Source organism: Ovis aries, chromosome 12 (genome assembly GCF_016772045.2).
Source record: "Ovis aries strain OAR_USU_Benz2616 breed Rambouillet chromosome 12, ARS-UI_Ramb_v3.0, whole genome shotgun sequence".
In the NCBI taxonomy this organism is placed as follows: Eukaryota; Metazoa; Chordata; class Mammalia; order Artiodactyla; family Bovidae; genus Ovis; species Ovis aries.
The window spans coordinates 55,527,634-55,546,455 of NC_056065.1; the positions used below are offsets into that span (position 1 = coordinate 55,527,634).

Here is an 18,822-nt window from a genome sequence, read left to right on the forward strand (position 1 = left end):
TATCCCCTGTTAGAATTTGGATGACTTCAGCACAGATTGAAAGATTCAAATATAGACACATACAGTATTTGAGGGGTATAATTTTCCCCTACAGGTATGTGCACGATCTTTTCAGGAATGTATCTTGGGGAAGGGCTCCTGGAAAGGTGCCAGTTCTGAGGGTTCCATTGTACCTTGGTCACAGAGAATAGTTCCACATGCTTCTATTAAGAGTAAACTTTAAAAAAATTCTTGTTTTGGCATTTTATCCTCTCCAATGAAATTGATATTCTGAATTACTTTTTATTTTTTAACAACTTTTTAAACACATGTATTATAAGTTTATTGTAGACAATTTTGGAAACATTAACAAAAAAAGACAACAATAAAAATAATCCACTATCCACAGTTAATATTATTTGAGTTGTTATAAAAATGGGATTTTCTAGTTACTTGTCTGATTTTTTCCCCGTAAGATAGCATACAAGCTACCCCAGTGGCTCAGTGGTAAAGAGTGCCCCTGCCGGTGCAGGAGAAGCGGGTTCGATCCCTGGGTTGGGAGGATCCTCTGGAGAGGGAAATGGCAACCCGCTCCAGTATTCTTGCCTGGGAAATCCCATGGACAGAGGAGCCTGGCAGGCTACAGTCCACGGGGTCACAAAAGAGTCAGACACCACTTAGCGACTAAACAACGCATTAATACCTACAAAGACAGCATACACATTTCTCCTGTCATTAGATATTTTTTACTTATGTGTTAACACTGTATTGGGATTGTTTTTTTCTTTTTCAGTAGCCCTCCTTTTAAAAAATGTTTTGACTGTTCCCAGCTATCCCAGTCTGTTTTCCAAAGGAAGAGACAGAAATGGGCCCTGTTGACTGAGTGCAGTCAAAGTGCAAGTTTGTTCTTTGGCTTCTCTGCTGGCCCAGTTTTTGGATCTTCTGCCTCCATGAAGAGTCTCAGGCTTTGCTCTTACCGTCTGTTTCTTAGCCCATTTCTAAAAGACAAAAAGAAAAAAATTAGGTTTTTTTATTTTCAAGTCCAGGTTGTTCTATAGAAGATGAAATTCACTCCCTGCCCCTCCGTCTCGTCTACCCCTCTGTTCCCCATTGCAGGCTGATACACTGCCTTCCAGGGCGTAGCTTCGTCTCCTGGTTGTGCAACACTGCTTTGTCTTGACTTTTTGCCGCGCTTGCAGAAAATGCTGTTAGGAGTGTAAATCTGAAAAACAGGAAGGTCTCATCACATTGATGTCTTTCCTGTCAGCTCTCTTTTGAATTATCTGTAACTGCTAACAATAGCAAAGACAGCACTTTTGATACTTTGAAATGGAGGACACTAAACTGCTCTTGGAAAAATAGAGTGAATGTACACAGTATATAATGACTGGTTAAGGGGAGTCCATGCTTCATAAGAATGAGTGACTTGCTTCTTTCATCATATAGCTGTTTCACATTTTTTTCTGGGAGTTCAAGGGGGAAAAAAACCCAACTCAGCCATTTATTTTACCCAGAATCTTTTAATTTGAAGTTGTTGTTGTTGTTTTTTTAAGCAAAACAAACTTTGAGACATTATCATAAGGACTGTTGCTCATACCAACAAAGAAATTGGCCTTCAGAAAAGTAAATGCATTCATATCCAAAAAGAATGAAAATATCAGTTGATAGCAAAACAGACCAAACTGTGTAACTTAAATATACTCAATTAATTTAAACACTGAAATGGGAAAAACATTTCAGAGAAATGCCTAGTGGTTTACCCAATTTCATCCCTACTGTCTTGCAGTTTCCTTTGTGGTCCAGGGTGGGATTATCATGCATGTTTCCAGCAAAGACTTGCCTGTGTCTGTGTTCTGGATCTCTGAAAATCTCACAGGATTGGGGGTGGCTTTGGAAAGTTTGCTTTTCGTGGCATGGTTTTTATGATGAGGCCCTGTCTGGGGGGCTGAAGGGGTTGTAAGTTTCACTGGGTAGAGTTCTGCAGCTGCACCGCTCGCTTAACCCACCGTTGTTTCCCAGACAGCAGTCCTGCCTTCCTGTGCCACTCGCGCCTTCTCCTTCTGACACTTTCGAAAGTTCACTTTGTTGTTTTTGTCGCTTGTCTTTCCTCGCCAACTCCATTGGTATCTGATAGTATGTCCAGGCACTAATGCCCACCTCTGGCTGTTGCTCTTTTTCTGCAGAGGGAGAACCGGAGACTACAGGAGGCCAGCATGAGGTTGGAACAAGAGAATGATGACCTTGCTCATGAACTAGTAACCAGCAAGATTGCTCTGCGGAATGACTTGGATCAAGTAAGCCTGGTTTCACTAGGTAGAAATAGGACTGTGGTGACCTCCTCCCGGGCAAGGACCAAGTTGCTCTCAGAGCAGTCCCACCAGGGCTTGCTCTATGCTTGATGCTGAGTCAGCTGCTTGATGGGAGAATGGGTAGGTGGCATGCGAGAGAGTGGCAGGTGGGAGGGGACTGTTATACTCCTTGGAGATGATGAAAAACACAAGCCTTTAGGGTTTTGGTCATTTTCAAGCAGAATGTGTAAGATACTTAAAAAAAGAAATAGCTCCAAGCTTCTCTGGTGTCTCTCCTCCTAATCTCTTGTTGTTTTAGTCACTGAGTGGTGTCTGACTCTTGCACAGTGCCAGGGACTGTAGCCTGCCAGGCTCTTTGGTCCATGGATGGCGTTCCCCAGGCAAGAATACCAGACTGAGTTGCCATTTCCTTCTCTGGGGGATCTTCCCGACCCAGGGATTGAACCCAGGTCTTTTGCATTGGCAGGTGGATGAGCCAGCAGGGATGCCCTCTTAATCTCTTCTTTTCCTAAACCAAGGACTTACAGCATCATTACCTGAGAATATCAGTCACCAGGAGTATATTAATGCCACTCTGACATTTATAGTTACTATACTTTTTGCTCCAAGATTTCTCATCTACAGGAAACATGAGGATTTTATATGAAGCATGTACATTGAGATATGTGTATTGGTGGAGTGACAGGCATCCTAGGGGCAGAAAGCCAGGACTGCCTGGGTGTCAGTCCTGGCATCACCACTCGCTAATCACATGACCCAGGGCCATCCTTAACCTACCTGTAGGTTTTAAAAAGTGTTTCCCTCATAGGGAAGATGTAAGGAATAAATGAAGTAAAGCGCTAGAGTAGTATGTGTTCAATAAATATTAGCTGTTGCTAAGAAACCCTTAAATTCTTTAACTTCCTCGTCCTTTCCAACAGTACTCATAGCTTTAGGACTTCTTGTTTTTCCATTGCTAGTGTCTTTGGAAATAATTGGCAGTATAGAAGGAATCTTGCACAGTTTTAAAATCATCATACTATTTTCTAACTTTTAAAATGTGAGTATTCCCAATGGGGTCACAAAAGTTGAAACTTAGAATGGCTGAATCTGTTTTTAAAAAAAAAAAAGAGGCTTTACCTGTACTCTATCTATGCTTTGGCAATATTTAAAATACAAACCCATTAATAATATAAGTATGATTGGATATTTAAAATGGAAGGTTTTTTTTTTAATGTTTAAAAGTGGTCCCTGCCACAACTCATTTTCCCATATAAACAGCTAATTTTGCAGCTCAGAAGTTTTAACCACAGTAAGTTGTTGTTGCTAAGTCGTGTCCAAACTCTTTGTGACCCCATGGACTGCAGCACACCAGGCCTCCCTGTCCTTCACTGTCTCCTGGAGTTTGCTCAAACACATGTCTATTGGGTCAGTGATTCTATCTAACCATGACATTTCCTGCTGCCCCCTTCTCTTCCTGCCTTCAATTTTTGCCAGCCTTAGAGTCTTTTCCAGTGAGTCAGCTCTTTGAATCAAGTGGCCAAATTATTGGAGCTTCAGCTTTAGCATCAGTCCTTCCAATGAATATTCAGGGTTTCCTTTAGGATTGGCCATAGTAAGATGGGAGATAAAAACCACTTTAAGAAAAGTGCTGAAAGTGGAGAGGAGGAAGCTGAAGGAGTCAGCACTAACTGGAGTTTCAAAATAAAACAGAAACTGTGCTGCTTGGGACAGGATGTAGAAGGTAGAAACAGCAGCCCTATCAGGGTTGGGGATTGCCTTTGCAGCCAGTTGCAAGCTGTCAGAGGTGAAATGAAAAATGTGTGACTAAGAGTAAGAACCAAAGAAGGCAGAAGGGTCCCATTCAACAGGGTCATTGACCCAGCATGACCTTGACTGTTTTACTTCTATCATAAGTAAGACCACTGTGGTGACTCAGTACTATAATGAAATTTTTGGCTCCATATTAACTTTCCAAATGACCTTGACCGACACTTGATTCTGCCATTTTGAATATTTTATCCATTAATCATTTTCTTAAGATGGCTAGCTGAATGAAAAAGTTTTACACTAAATCTGTTGTGGTAATCATTCCACGATGTATTTAATTCAGGTCATTTTTTCATACACCTTAAACTTACACAGCACTGTATGTCACCTCTATCTCAATAAATCTAAAAGGGAAAAAAGTTTTAGGTAGTTAGACATCATAGGGATGCAATGAAATGAGTTAGAGTTGTAAATTGAAAGTTTTGAGTTAAAGGTATTTGCTATATGTTGAGCCTTTAAAAAGTGAAAAAATAATGAAGTTAAATATTTACTGAGTTCCTACTGTGCACCAAGCACTTTATTTAGCAATTTATATGCATCATCTCATTTAATTTTCCTAATGAGTCCTTTAAGCAGGTAATCTTCCATTTTATAAATGAGGCAACCGGCATATCTACCATTACTTGGAAAGCTATCCTATAAAAATAAAGACTTGCATGAAAATATATAAAAGCAAAGTTGTTTACTGCAGTGTTACTTACAAGAATGAAAAAGTAAAATAAAGTATATGTCCAATGGAAAGAAAGGATGAAGGCACATCTGTAAAATATATTTTTGGAATAATTTTTAAAAACAATGAGAAGATAATGATATAATATTTTTAAAAGAGTAAATTTATCTGTGTATAATGTTTAGATCTAAATTGCAAGGGATATATGCCGGCCTAGGACCAACCTGGAGGAAAGGAAAGGAGGCTGGAATCTACCTTGTGACAGGAAAAAGGCCGACAGGGAAACAGAAATACATCAAAATGTTCCTACAAGAGGAACTTACCAGGTGGTGCAGTGGATAAGAATCCACATGCCAATTCAGGGAATGCAGACTTGACCTCTGGTCCAGGAAAATCCCACATGCCGGGGAACAGCTAAGCCTATGTGTCACAACCACTGAACCTGTGCTGCAGGGGCCCACGAGCCCGCGCTGTGCAATAAGAGAAGCTACCGCAATGAGAAGCCCATGCACCGCGGAGAAGAGAGGCCTCCCTGTCCACCACAGCTAGAGAAAAGCCTGATGCCACCAAAAATCTTGGCTTTCCCTGACTACTGAGACCTAATAAAAAATACAGAGACAAGAGTCTGGGGGAACTAGAAAGGTGAATTTAATCCTCAGCTGGCGGAAGGGAGACACAGCAGGCACATGCCTCAAAAATTGTGCCCCACTTCCATGAGGAATCTGTGCTGTGCTTAGTCACTCAGTCTTGTCCAACTCTTTGCGGCCACATGGACTAGCCCGCCAGGCTCCTCTGTTGTTGGGGATTCTCCAGGCAAGAATACTGGAGTGGGTTGCCATGCCCTGCTCCAGGGGACCTTCCCAACCCGGGGATCGAACCCAGGGCAGTGGAACCCAGGTCTCTCGCATTGCAGGTGGATTCTTTACCATCTGAGCCACTAGGGAAGCCTATGAGGGATCTGGAGGATTCTACAGATGAGGGCTTGCCCTCAGGGGTCGGTGATGAGGAACAAAAGTGTAAAGATCTTGTATTCTTCCTCTTGCATTGTTTCAAAAACAGTTGCAGACTAGCCTCAGCCTGTTAATTGGGTCTGGCAGTCCCATAGCCTAGTAGTTGACTCCATTGTCTTTTGTGTATTGTACTGTGGCCTTCTTTCTATAATGCAAAAAGAGAGAGAACTACACGGAGTGCTCTGCAGAGAGAGTGCTGTAAAGGTGAACACCAGATACAGGATGTAATTAGCATAGAGTTTCTATAATGCAAAAAGAGAGAAAACGACACACCAAAGAGAGTGCTGTAAAGGTGAGCGCCGGATACAGGATGTAATTAGCACAGAGTTAAAGGATGGTAGGTGCAGAATGCAGTTCATGCAGAGCCTGGGGGCAGAAAAGCAAGCTTAGTTATAGGCTACACATTCAGTTCAGTTCAGTTCAGTTCAGTCCCTCAGTCTTATGTGACTCTTTGCAACCCCATGAATCGCAGCACGCCAGGCCTCCCTGTCCATCACCAACTCCCAGAGTTCACTCAGACTCATGGCCATCGAGTCAGTCATGCCATCCAGCCATCTCATCCTCTGTCGTCCCCTTCTCCTCCTGCCCCCAATCCCTCCCAGCATCAGCGTCTTTTCCAATGAGTCAACTCTTCGCATGAGGTGGCCAGAGTTTCAGCTTTAGCATCATTCCTTCCAAAGAAATCCCAGGGCTGATCTCCTTCAGAATGGATTGGTTGGATCTCCTTGCAGTCCAAGAGACTCTCAAGAGTCTTCTCTAACACCACAGTTCAAAAGCATCAATTCTTCAGCGCTCAGCTTTCTTCACAGTCCGACTCTCACATCCATACATAGGACCTGTTAAAAACTAGGAGTGATTAGGCCTGCTCACTGTTCTCTCCATCTTCTTTGTTCTCAGGAAAGAAAAGTAAAACTCATTCTTCTTTTTTCCCTTTTCATTGCAACAAGTCTAAGTGCAGCAATGAAGACGCAAGGCACCCAAAAATAAAAATAAAGAACAAATTAATTTTTGAAAACTCTAAAAAATGTTGCTTTTAGATATCTCTGGGTGATAAGAGTAAGTCTAATTTTTATATTCATCTTTATACTTTTTTCAGTTATTTATCTTTTCTAAGACCTTAAATTACCTCTAATTTTTATATTCATCTTTATACTTTTTTCAATTATTTATCTTTTCTAAGACCTTAAATTACTTAAGTACCTCTGGTTAGAGGCTTCCCTGGTGACTCAGACAGTAAAGAATCTGCCTGTAATGCTGGAGACCCAGGTTCAGTCCCTGGGTCAGGAACCCACTCCAATATTCTTGTTTGGACAATCCCGTGGACAAAGAAGACTGGCAGGCTACAGCTCATGGGGTTGCAAAGAGTTGGGCATGACTAATATTTTTACCCTTGGTTAACTAATAATATGCCTTATAATGTTAATGATCAGAAAAATATATTATTTAAAAAATTATTTCTCCACCCCCAAAGAATTCATTTTGTAGATTAGTCTGGAAAAGTTGCTAGGGTCCTCCTGAAATAATTAATTATTGAGTACCTAAGTTTTTCATCGAACTACTAGATCAGTCCTAAAAGAGAAGATTCCTTCATTTATTCCTTCTCTTTGTTTCCCTCCCTCATGCCTGTCATTCTCTTTTTAAAACAGTAGTTAAGACCTGGCCCCTCCTGCCTTTTGAAGCTTATTATCTAGATGAAAGAATGAAATTGCTATGTCATTGAATTGCTAATTCAAAACTTGCTATCTCCTCCTAAAATCTGATCTTGCAGTTTCTGCCCGAGTGGGGTTTATATCCAAAAGCTGTCCCTGCGATTTGGGCACCTAGCCCACCTAGCCCCTCCAGACTTCGAGGAAGGGCATTAGCTTGAGGCTTTGCCTGCCTTTACCCAGTTTGCCCAGTACTTTTTCATTCCCAGCTTAATCAAAATCAAATCTCTTAATTCAGATAGCAGAACATTGGCAAACATTAAACAAGCATGAAAGCAAATTGTATTTGAGACAATACGTAAACCAAACAAACATTAATTAGGTAATCGGGTAGTTAAAAAATCACATTCTTTCCTACCCATGTCATTTTAGAGCTGGCTTCAGGCTCCCTGGGCACCAGCAGCTCTTCATGTTTCTCTCTGACAGAGCCTTCTCTTTTGCAACTTGCCCCCTACCCTCTGGGCCCCTTCAGTAAGGCCTTCTCAGTGATCAGAAATGAACAAAAGATACATCTCCAGTTCAGTTTTGGTACCTGCTTTCAGGCCCTTCCTGTTCTTTCTGTCCCCGAGGAACAAAAACAAGAGACACAAGCAGTGCTTTCCCAATGCAGGTCCCCTCGACCACAGGGAGTTCATGTTGAACCAAACGCTGCATGTCACAAGTGACACATTCTTTTGTTCTGTTTTCAACTAAACAGTTGCCTTGGTCAGTCCTTTGAGAAATCATTTCTGAAAGAGCCCCATCCCTAATGTTAGAGCAGAGCCTTCTGAGAAGTTGGTTCATGTTGTAATCACAGATCAAGTGCCTGTCTCTCTCCATTTATATGTCATCAGTTCAGTTCAGTTGCTCAGGTCGTGTCCAATTCTGCAACCCCATGAACTACAGCACACCAGGCCTCCCTGTTCATCACCAGCTCCTGGAGTTGACTTAAACTCATGTCCATTGAGTTGGTGATGCCATCTAAACATCTCATCCTCTGTCGTCGCCTCCTCCTGCCTTCAATCTTTCCCAGCATCAGGGTCTTTTCAGATGAGTCAGCTCTTTGCATCAGGTGGCCAAAGTATTGGAGTTTCAGCTTCAACACCAGTCCTTCCAATGAACACCCAGGACTGATTTCCTTTAGGATTGACTGGTTTGACCTCCTTGCAGCCCAAGTAACTCTCAAGAGTCTTCTCTAACGCCATAGTTCAAAAGCATCAATTCTTCAGTGCTCAACTTTTTTTATGGTCCAACTCTCACATCCATACATGACTACTGGAGAAACCATAGCTTTGACTAGATGGACCTTTGTTGGCAAAGTAGTGTCTCTGCTTTTTAATATGCTGTCTAGGTTGGTCATAACTTTACTTCCAAGGAGCAAGCATCTTTTAATTTCATGGTTGCAGTCACCATCTGCAGTGATTTTGGAGCCCAAGAAAATAAAGTCTCTCATTGTTTCCATTGTTTCCCTGTCTGTTTGCCAAGAAGTGATGGGACTGGATGCCATGATCTTAGTTTGCGGAATGTTGGGTTTTAAGACAACTTCTTCACTCTCCTCTTCCATTTTCATCAAGAGGCTCCTTAGTTGTTCTTTGCTGTCTGCCATAATGGTGGTGTCATCTGTATGCCTGAGGTTATTGATATTTCTTCCAGCACTCATGACTCCAGCTTGTACTTCTTCCAGCCCAGCGTTTCTCATGATGTACTCTGCATATAAGTTAAATAAGCAGAGTGACAGTATACAGCCTTGACGTACTCCTTTTCCGATTTGGAACCAGTCCGCTGTTTCATGTCCAGTTCTGTTGCTTCCTGACCTGCATATTATTTGTCATAGAAGTTAGATAACAATTAGAAGGCTTACATGGTAGATAATCTGTCTGCAGTGCAGGAGATCTGGGTTTGGTCCCTGGGGTGGAAAGATTCCCTGGAGGAGGGCATGGCAACCCACTCCAGTATTCTTGCCTGGGGAAACTCATGGACAGAGGAGCCTGGCAGGCTATAGTTCATGGGGACACACATAGTCAGACACAACTGAGAAACTAACACTTTCAGAAGGTTTCATATCAATAAGGCATTATGAGATGTTGGTATGTGGTTTGAAGATGATAATGACAAATGTCCCCTCCGTCTTATCAAACTGTGGTGAAGGTTTTATCATTTGGGCACAACGATAGAATATGAATATCTATCTGTTTAGTATTCTGTTACTGGAGATGCCTTTAACATTAAAGATGGTTTCTACTGAAGCAGGGTATAGAGGTTGGCTGTGCAGAGACTCAGAAGACTATTTTTAGAAGGAGGAGGACGTTAATTCATATCTGGCTGTATTTTGATGAGCAGAATCACCCCTTCTTCACTGTCAAGCTTGAAGGAGAGACTCTGGATGCAACTTCAAGGGACTTTTCCCATGTGGGACCCAGAGCAACTCCTACAGATGTCAGATCTGAGAATAGAAATAGAGTGAGGTCACGTGACCTTGGCCTCATGAAGAACGTGCAGCAGTGTACATTTTATGTCTATGATAGGCCCTCTTATCATATGGAGCTTGTTCAGTTCAGTTCAGTCGCTCAGTCGTGTCCGACTCTTTGCGACCCCATGAATTGCAGCATGCCAGGCCTCCCTGTCCATCAGCAACTCCCGAAGTTCACTCAGACTCACATCCCTCAAGTCAGTGATACCAGCCAGCCATCTCATCCTCTGTCATCCCCTTCTCCTCCTGCCCCTAATCCCTCCCAGCATCAGAGTCTTTTCCAATGAGTCAACTCTTCGCATGAGGTGGCCAAAGTACTGGAGTTTCAGCTTTAGCATCATTCCTTCCAAAGAAATCCCAGGGCTGTTCTCTTTCAGAATGGACTGGTTGGATCTCCTTGCAGTCCAAGGGACCCTCAAGAGTCTTCTTGTTTATTAAAAGTTTCCTCAGGAAAGTGGATTTTTTTTTCTTTTCTTATAGATATTTCCAAAATTGTAAGCATTTAGATATGCTGCAGAATTTCAGAAGCTTGGTGCTAAATGTCAGGATAGCATTGACTCTTCAGAGGTTTACAGAAGGCTCACAGTTTGAGAGAATCTTCCTTCGAGAAACCAAACTTAGAAAACATTTGTTTCAGAGTGTCGTGATTTTTGTTATTAAAAGGACCATTCTCTTTACAAAACAGAACCTGCTGGGAGTACAGTAAGAGGAAGTTAAAGTGCAGTCGTCTTTATTAGCAAGGCTGTCACTCAGAAATTCTGGGGTAGAACCTTAACCAGTGGGCAGCCATTCTAGGGAGACAGATTTGATAAGATTTTTGCTTCCTTGGTGGCTCAGATGGTAAAGAACCTGCCTGCAGTGCGGGAGACCTGGGTTTGATCCCTGGGTCGGTAAGATTCCCTGAAGAAGGAAATGACAACCCACTCCAGTATCCTTGCCTGGAGAATTCCCATGCAGAGGAACCTGGTGGGCTGGAGTTCATGGGGTTACAAAGAGATGGGCACAACTGAGCCACTAACACTTTCACTTAAACACTGATGCCATCAGGACCTCATTTTTTTTTTTTTTACTAGAAAATTGAATTTTTGTACTTAAAAATATTTTCAAAGGCTTATGCCATAGTGGAACAACTGAAGGATAGTTGAACCAAACTCTTGGGCAATTAGAGGAGCATCCATCAATGCAAGCTCTTGATTTGCCACTGGGAGACCCTTCATTAGAGACTTTGGGGAGCATCTCCCACTTTGTGGGTAACTTGTCATCTGGTTTGCAGCTCTAAGTGCCAATAGTCAGTATCAATCATCTAGTATCTTACAATTTATTAAAACCTACATATACATGTTGCTTTTTTTGAGGCCCACCTCTACTTTTAGGATGTGTTTTTTGCCATGTAGATTTTCTTCCTGAAATCTAATGTATCAGAACAAATTTCAGAGTCTTCAGAAGGGAATTTTTCACTTAAACTACCCGGCAGTTCCAAGTCATCTGAAAACAGCTATGAGCACTGGGCTGTGGGCACATCAGGAACTGGAAGACAGAACCGAGAAGCTGGAAGGTAGTTTCTCTGCCAGGACCCAGCAGACTGTGCTGGCCCGGCCATCTGGACACGTGGGAGATACGGCGAAACACAGACAGAGGGCCACCTGGCCAGTTTTCACAATGACTTAGACAGCGTTTTGCTGCTGTCAGCCAGGGATGGCTTCTTCAAAGAGCTGCCTGTCTGCAGTGTCTGTAGTTTTCTCTGCTGAACTCATCCTGTGGTCCCCTCCCCCAAGTCTGCTTCTCCGATAACTCAGAGAACCACGTCCATTCACTCAGTAAACACTTACGGAGCATGAGCTCTGTTCTGGTCCTGGGCTTGGTGCTGGGGGTGTAGTGATGAGCACAGGAAAGAGGGCTCCTGCCTCCTAGAGCTTGCGGCCAAGTGGGCAAGGCACACACATCACGCACACAGTTTGTCACTCTAGATCATGGCAAGTGCTACCAGGGGAAATACGAGTTTAGATGAGGGTGGGGAACCGATTCGGATGGGCTGAGTGGGACGGGGCTCAGGCCACCTTGTGCTGCAGAAGTGAGCGTGAAGTTGAGGTAAGGGTGAGCTAAGGGCCCTAATGTGTAAAGCAGGCAGACACACGTTAACTAAGTTAAATGTACACACAGTGCTTTCACAGTGAATTTTGGCTCTGTATCCAAATTAAGAGCAGAGCACTCTCTCTGAGTTTTCTTGGCTGTTCTAGAAATGCGGTCTTGTGTGCCTGGATTCTTGGCCCTTACTTCAGTTTGCCTCTGGGCTGTCCCTGTTATGGGTTTTTGGTTTTCATTTCTCCTTACTGTACTCACTGCTGTTGTGAGTACCCTGGTGGGCCAGGTTCCCTCAGCTGATCTTAAAACTTTCTCACCTACTGTGGTTCGGAGATCAGCCTGTCTGCTCCTCCTGTCTGGCTGTGCCCCACACATCACCAGGTAGAAGCTTCCCAGGGAGGCTCCAGCCCTTCATCCCATCCTACCGTAGCCTCAGAGTCTGTGCTTCCATGCCATTCACATCCGAATTCAGATTGTGACTCTGATCTTAGATGGGTGTCCCAGTCTGGTTATATGATCTCTTCAAACCTTGCTATCATTATCTGGAAAATAATTTTTGCTGTGAGGATTAGAGATAACGTGTGCTGAGCGCGTGGTACCTAGTTGGCATTCATTGAAAGCAACCACCCCCACCCCCCACCCCTGGGTGAGCCAGAGTGGAAGAAAGGCTTCTGGGGATGCTGTCCCAGAAAATATGTACATGCTCTCTTCACCTTCTTTATGCCTAATGCGCTCTGATTTGCAGGCAGAAGACAAGGCAGACGTGCTGAATAAAGAGCTTCTTTTGACCAAGCAGAGGCTAGTGGAGACCGAAGAAGAGAAGAGGAAGCAGGAGGAAGAGACGGCCCAGGTAACAGGAACGGAGGGGTGGGGAGCCAGGCTTTACACGGGTGCATTGGTTCCTGGACCTGATTAGTACTGTGAACAAGAAGGAAAGTTGTTGTTGTTGTTGTTCAGTCACTCAGTCGCGTCCGACTCTTTGCGACCCCATGGACTATAGCACCCCAGGTTTCCCTGTCCCTCAACATCTCCCAGAGCTTGCTCAAAATCGTGTCCATTGAGCCAGTGATGCCATCCAGCCATCTCATCCTCTGTCGTCCCCTTCTCCTCTTGCCTTCAATCTTTCCCAGCATCAGTTAAATATGAAGTAGAGTTAAATTTGTTCTAAATCAAGGCTGGTGCTGAAGCGGTACATGTGAGTAGCACTGAGTCATTTCTCCTGAAGGGTGTTAGGAGAGGTGGCAGCATTTCCACCCTGGAACAGCTTTCAGGAATTTGCCTTCACCAGGATGTCTAGCAAGAGTGTTAAGTCTTCTCCAAGTTTAAGAGCTTGGAATTATGACCCAAGAGCTGTGACAGATCTGTAAATTTCATGTTGCTCTCCAAGACGACTGGCTTCTCTGAAGTCATTTATGGGGATCGTTAAGCCGGATGCCTACAGAGATCTCTGCTGAGGTTTGCCTCCATCAGTCACGCTTCATTTTCTGGATTGATGACTTTGAAGAAGGAGCACCAACATTTCTGTTCCTGGCAGAACTTTCAAATCATATTCTCTGAGGAAATAGAAAGAAACCCTTTGGAAACCAGCCTTGAAGTTAGCTCCCTCCTGTCTTCATGTGAGTGGTGAGGGTGATCACCTGGAAGACATGCCATTGCCAAGGAGCCCCAGAGGTGACAGGTGACAGCTGGAAGCAGAGCTTCTGGTTTCCGTAAGGAAGAGCAGGTGGTCTCCATCTCTGTCTGTCCCAGCCAGGCACAATTAGCTCAATTGTTTTAATGAGTTTCATTCAGAGACATCAATAATACTAAATATAAAACAGAACACAAAGCATTTCAAAGACCTCCTTCCAAGCAACCAGCAAAAGTTCCAGTAAAGTTACTAATGAAGGAATGTGTTATTTAGCATCTTCCAGAATTTATAAAAAGTATTCCATGATTTTCATTTTTTCCCCTAAATAATGAAATGTTTTGCCAATTATGGTGGACCAGGAATTTTTTTTAACATAATCAGAAATATTCAGGGGCTGATTATTGGTTTGATCTTGGCATTTTGATGGGGTTTACTCTTTTCTTTATTTCCTGCTTTTTGAGGGCCTACTTCAGTACTTTAGGTAAAGAATAAAGCTATTAACAAAGGAATTTAATCCATGATTTTCCTTTTGTGTGTGTGTGTGTGTATCCTATTTTAATTATGGTTCCCTTCTTCCCTGGTGGCTCAGACGGTAAAGCGTCTGTCCACAGTGCGGAAGACCTGGGTTCGATCCCTAGGTCGGGAAGATCCGCTGGGGAAGGAAATGGCAATCCACTCCAGTAGTATTGCCTGGAAAATTCCATGGACAGAGGAGCCTGGTAGGCTATAGTCCATGGGGTCGCAAAGAGTCGGACACGACTGAGCGACTTCACTTCACTTCACTTGTGAGACAGAGATTATTCTCATTTGTCAAATGAGTTAACTACAACTTAGAGAAACTGAGTGAACTTACTCAAAGCCTCTCAGCTACCTAAGTTGACCCTGAGTCAGTGGAACCTTATGGCAGAAGGGACAAAGGGCATGGTTGATGTCCTTGAATTATGGAAGATAAAGAACGGAGACCAATAAAAACAAATAAGTTTGAATCAATATAACCTACAAATGCTCTTAAAATTTTAGAATGTAGCAAATATGAAGGAACTCCCAAATCTTCTAATGAGAAGTTCAGCTATCAGTTGCAATAACTTGTGAATTTGGAAGTACCAAGTATCCTCCATTCATATTTTGGGATGCTGCAAAGCAGGATTCATCAGTTGTTTTCTGATTGTGTACTTGCAGATTAACCAGGGTTGGTTTTTGTTTGGTCATCTTGGGAGAACTGAATTCTTTCCCTTTTATCTGGTGACATCTAAGCCTTTTCATTGCTCTAACCTTCTTGAGCTGCCAAGCTACAGAAATAACTGTGGTTTTAGGTTCAGCATTCATAATTCAGTATTTCTGTGACTGTAACAAGTACTGCATCGTATGTCACTTTAACTTCCAAAGTCAGTGTTTCTTTAGTCCACACCTCCGTTTCTGACTCCAGTCCCAAAGCCTCTTGTTTCTACCTCCATAGAGGTAACAACAGAGTCAATATGAGACGAGAAAGAAGGCCTGAGATGTTTTTTCAGTAGTCTGTGACAGAGCATCAAGAGTACATGCGGTGTTTGCCTTGATGTTTTCTGTTTTAGACTCATGAGAATAAAGATAGCTTCTGAATGGACCCTTATTCGACAGTTGTTTACCTTGTTGTTGACTTGGAATCAGGCACACTTGAATATGGATATTGGTGGAAATGTGCAAAGATTTGGATTGAGTCTTGATGTTTCTCATTCTTACTCTCTATAGCTAAAAGAAGTCTTCAGGAAACAGCTAGAGAAGGCGGAATATGAAATCAAGAAGACTACAGCTATCATTGCCGAGTATAAACAGGTAATGTGCCCTGTGGGCTTCATCATTGTGGAAGTATTTGTTTCACTTTTTTCTTTGAGGAAATTTTGTTTGGTTGTTTTTAGAGTTTCCAGAACAGTCGCTGCACTGCACAGATTATATTTGTTGGCTCATTTTCTCCTCTGAAACAGACAGTGGTTAGACATGCTTGCTGATAACATGGGAAGTTTAATTGAGCAAAACAATCTGTTGGTTGTTTTCAATGTTTGATAGATTTAGAGGAATGAGAAATCTTATTACCATTGGGATCCTGCCTCTGCTTTACTCAGAAGCTAATTTCCAGTAGATCACATTTGCCAAGGACTAGAATTTAGCATTTGTGCAGCTAGGAGATCTGTGTGTCCTTTGCTGTCGCAGTAGAGAGCACGGGAGCTCTTTTCTGCACATGCCTGTGTGGCCTCACCCAACAGGGGCTAGTGCCTAGCAGGAAAGCTCTTGTGAACCTTAAAATGATCTTTTAAGGTTGGCGGGTGGAGGCAGGGGCTGTTCTCCTTGAGGATGTTTCTGATCTCATCACCAAACAGGGTCTCAGAAAGCCTCCATTCCAGCTCTACTGGTCCCTGCTGGTTAGGCTGGGGCACAGCCAGGAATCCGCTTGTTGTCACAAGACCCTGACTCGACTGTTCAAGTTCCAGCTTTCCCAAATTATTAAGGCACCATATGTCACCTACTTATCCAGAAATTTCCCTAGGGTCTCCTGTTTCACAAAGGAGCTAGAAGTCTAAGTCTTACTTTTTTAAAAAATGGTTTTTTGCTTGTAAATAAAATGTATGTCCCTTGTGGAAGTGCAGAAAAACACAAAGCAAACAAACCTCCCTTAATCTTTCCAACTAGAAAGAATCACTTAATACACTGAGTATGCTTTGTTGCTATTGATATATAAATAAAAATGTCAGTCATATTGTTCATGCTTTTGGAGGAAAACCAGTTCATTTGTTATTATGAATATCTTTCCACAAGGATTTCCCCCTTTCTTGGAAGATTGCTTAGAACTAAGGCTTCAGAACTATCTTACTGTGTTTTATAATCTGTTTGTATCTATATGCTTATTTATCTATACATACATATAATCAATGTATGTTTATTTAATGCCTGCTGCATGTGAGGCTTGATACTTTGGAGGAATAAAAGAGAAATTGATTCAGTTTCTCTGGAAGCTGATCTTGTAATAGGTAAAACTTGGCCATAATTAAGAGGAGAGGGAATTATATGTGGGAGATAAGGAATCCCTTCCTGGGGAAGGAAGTGATTTGAGCTGTGCTTCAAAGATAAGGTGAGGTTCAGGCATACGGAGATGGAGAAGGAAAGGCTGGAAAGGTTGGAAAAAGCATGTGCAAAGGCATGGGAGGTTGGTTAGCCACAGTTTGGTTTAGTATGAGTTTCAAGTGCAGGCAAGAAAAGCAAAGATGAGTTGGGACCGAGTTCAGGCAGCGTCTTCAGGGACAGGCTGAGGAGTTTGTACTTCATTTTGTTTGTAGCAGGACAGTGGCATGACTGGGAACATGGAACTGGCACCACTCGGTCCCAGGGAGAACTGTGGAAGCAAGTGGAGAGATACACAGGCAAAGAAAGACAGAGAGCAGCCAGAGGCCAACAGCAGAGGCTGAGACAGAACGGGTCCTAAGCTACAGTAGATAGCAGTGAAAATGGAGAACAAGAAATACAAGAGAGTTAATAAGGACACTTTGAATTTGGATAACTAGGAGAAGGACTGGTTAGACATTAAGCAGTACGAGGAACATCAAAGACCACGTGCTTGTCATCACTGCGGATGCATTTTTTCCATCACATTAGGCCATAGGTGGCCTCCATATGCAGCACTTTTCAAAGAGCAGTCCTTGGGACCATTCTTTAATATTATCTGGCAAGCACTTCAAGCAACAGGCCCATCTCTTTGAAAATAATTAAACATATAATCCAAATGCATTCTGTAGTTGGAACTGGCTATATTTCAGAAGGTTTGGGCTTATTTAAAATGGCTTATGGTTTGCCAGAATTGCTGTAGAGATCACTTCCTTTTAACATCAGCCAGTATAGTCCTGCATATTGTTTCCAGGCCTGGATCTGGAGAAACTGGAGACTGAACTCAACAAGTTCTGATCTCTGAAACTATAGACTGGGATTTTTTTAAGTGTCTGTTTTGATAATAGAGGTAGACCTTTTATGTTTTTAATCCAAATTGCACTTGAAAATTTGACATCCCCTAAATGTTTTATTCCATTTTTTTCCAAAATAAAAAGACTCTCACTTCACTTGGACTTAGTAATACTTGACCTTCAAGTTTTATATGTATATATATAGTTTATATAGGGCTTCCTAGGTGGCATAGTGGTAAAGAATCCACCTGTCAATGCAGGAGAGGCAAGGGACACAGGTTCAATCCCTGGATTGGGCAGATCCCCTGGAGGAGGAACCCACTCCAGTATTCCTGCCTGAAAAATTCCATGGACAGAGGAGCCTGGCAGGCTACAGTCCGTGGGGCTGCAAAGAGTCAGACATGACTGAGACACTGAGCACAGAGATATATATATATATATATATATATATATATATATATATATATATATATATATCTGCAGAGAGATGTATCTCTCTGTGCTCAGTCTCTCAGTACACATACACACACACACACACACACACACACACACACACACACACACACAATTTGGGAGACTTTGAAAGCACTTATTTCTTTCTGTTCCCTGTACTTGTTAACACCTTGTTTCAGAATAATGAGATGTTATTTAATGGTCCTATACTAACCCTTTATGTAAATGTTCTTTCCCAGTGATTATCACAGCACAGTACTTTTCAGTGCTGTGAAAAGTGCTGAAGAAACTGAGGCTTAGAAAGATGAGTGAATATACCCAAGGACACCATCCTAGGAAGTCACAGAGCTAGACTTCCAGGCATTTCATTTTATTCTGTGTTGCCAAACCTCTTGTTTCAAGTTTTAAGTCTCTATTATTTTCTGGTCATTTTAACTTTTAAAAAATTCACTCTGCCACTTCCTAAAGAAACTTGTGATTGAAAACAGAAACTGTTTGTGTTGTAGGAGACAGGAGACATTTCTGGTTCAGAATTATTTTCATCAGATTCCTAAAATAGTACCTTGCCCAAAGTAGACAGTCAGCAAGATTCTAGATTGATTCCAAAGTGAGGACAGGAATTCTCTGGAACCAGTCACAAAAGCTAGTGACAGACATAAATCAAACTTATCCCCTGTGTTTTTACTACTGACTGAGATAGAAATGTGCTTTACACACAGAACAGGCTTAGACTTTCTGCTGCTCATTGTGGGAATGACTGGCAAATTTGCAAAGTTTCTTCTAGTGTCAGAGATGCTAG

At 42.5% G+C, this 18,822-nt stretch overlaps 1 protein-coding gene across 8 annotated transcripts in view; it reads left to right on the forward strand.

Annotated features, from left to right (window-relative positions):
* Positions 1–18,822, forward strand: part of RABGAP1L (RAB GTPase activating protein 1 like) — a 726,671-nt gene that overhangs the window by 698,459 nt on the left and 9,390 nt on the right. For all 8 annotated transcript variants that reach the window (XM_042229119.1, XM_027975891.2, XM_042229120.1 and 5 more), the window contains 3 exons: positions 2,163–2,273; positions 12,760–12,864; positions 15,373–15,456. In XM_042229119.1, the coding sequence (XP_042085053.1) occupies positions 2,163–2,273; positions 12,760–12,864; positions 15,373–15,456 (300 nt within the window). The remainder of the gene's footprint in view (positions 1–2,162; positions 2,274–12,759; positions 12,865–15,372; positions 15,457–18,822) is intronic.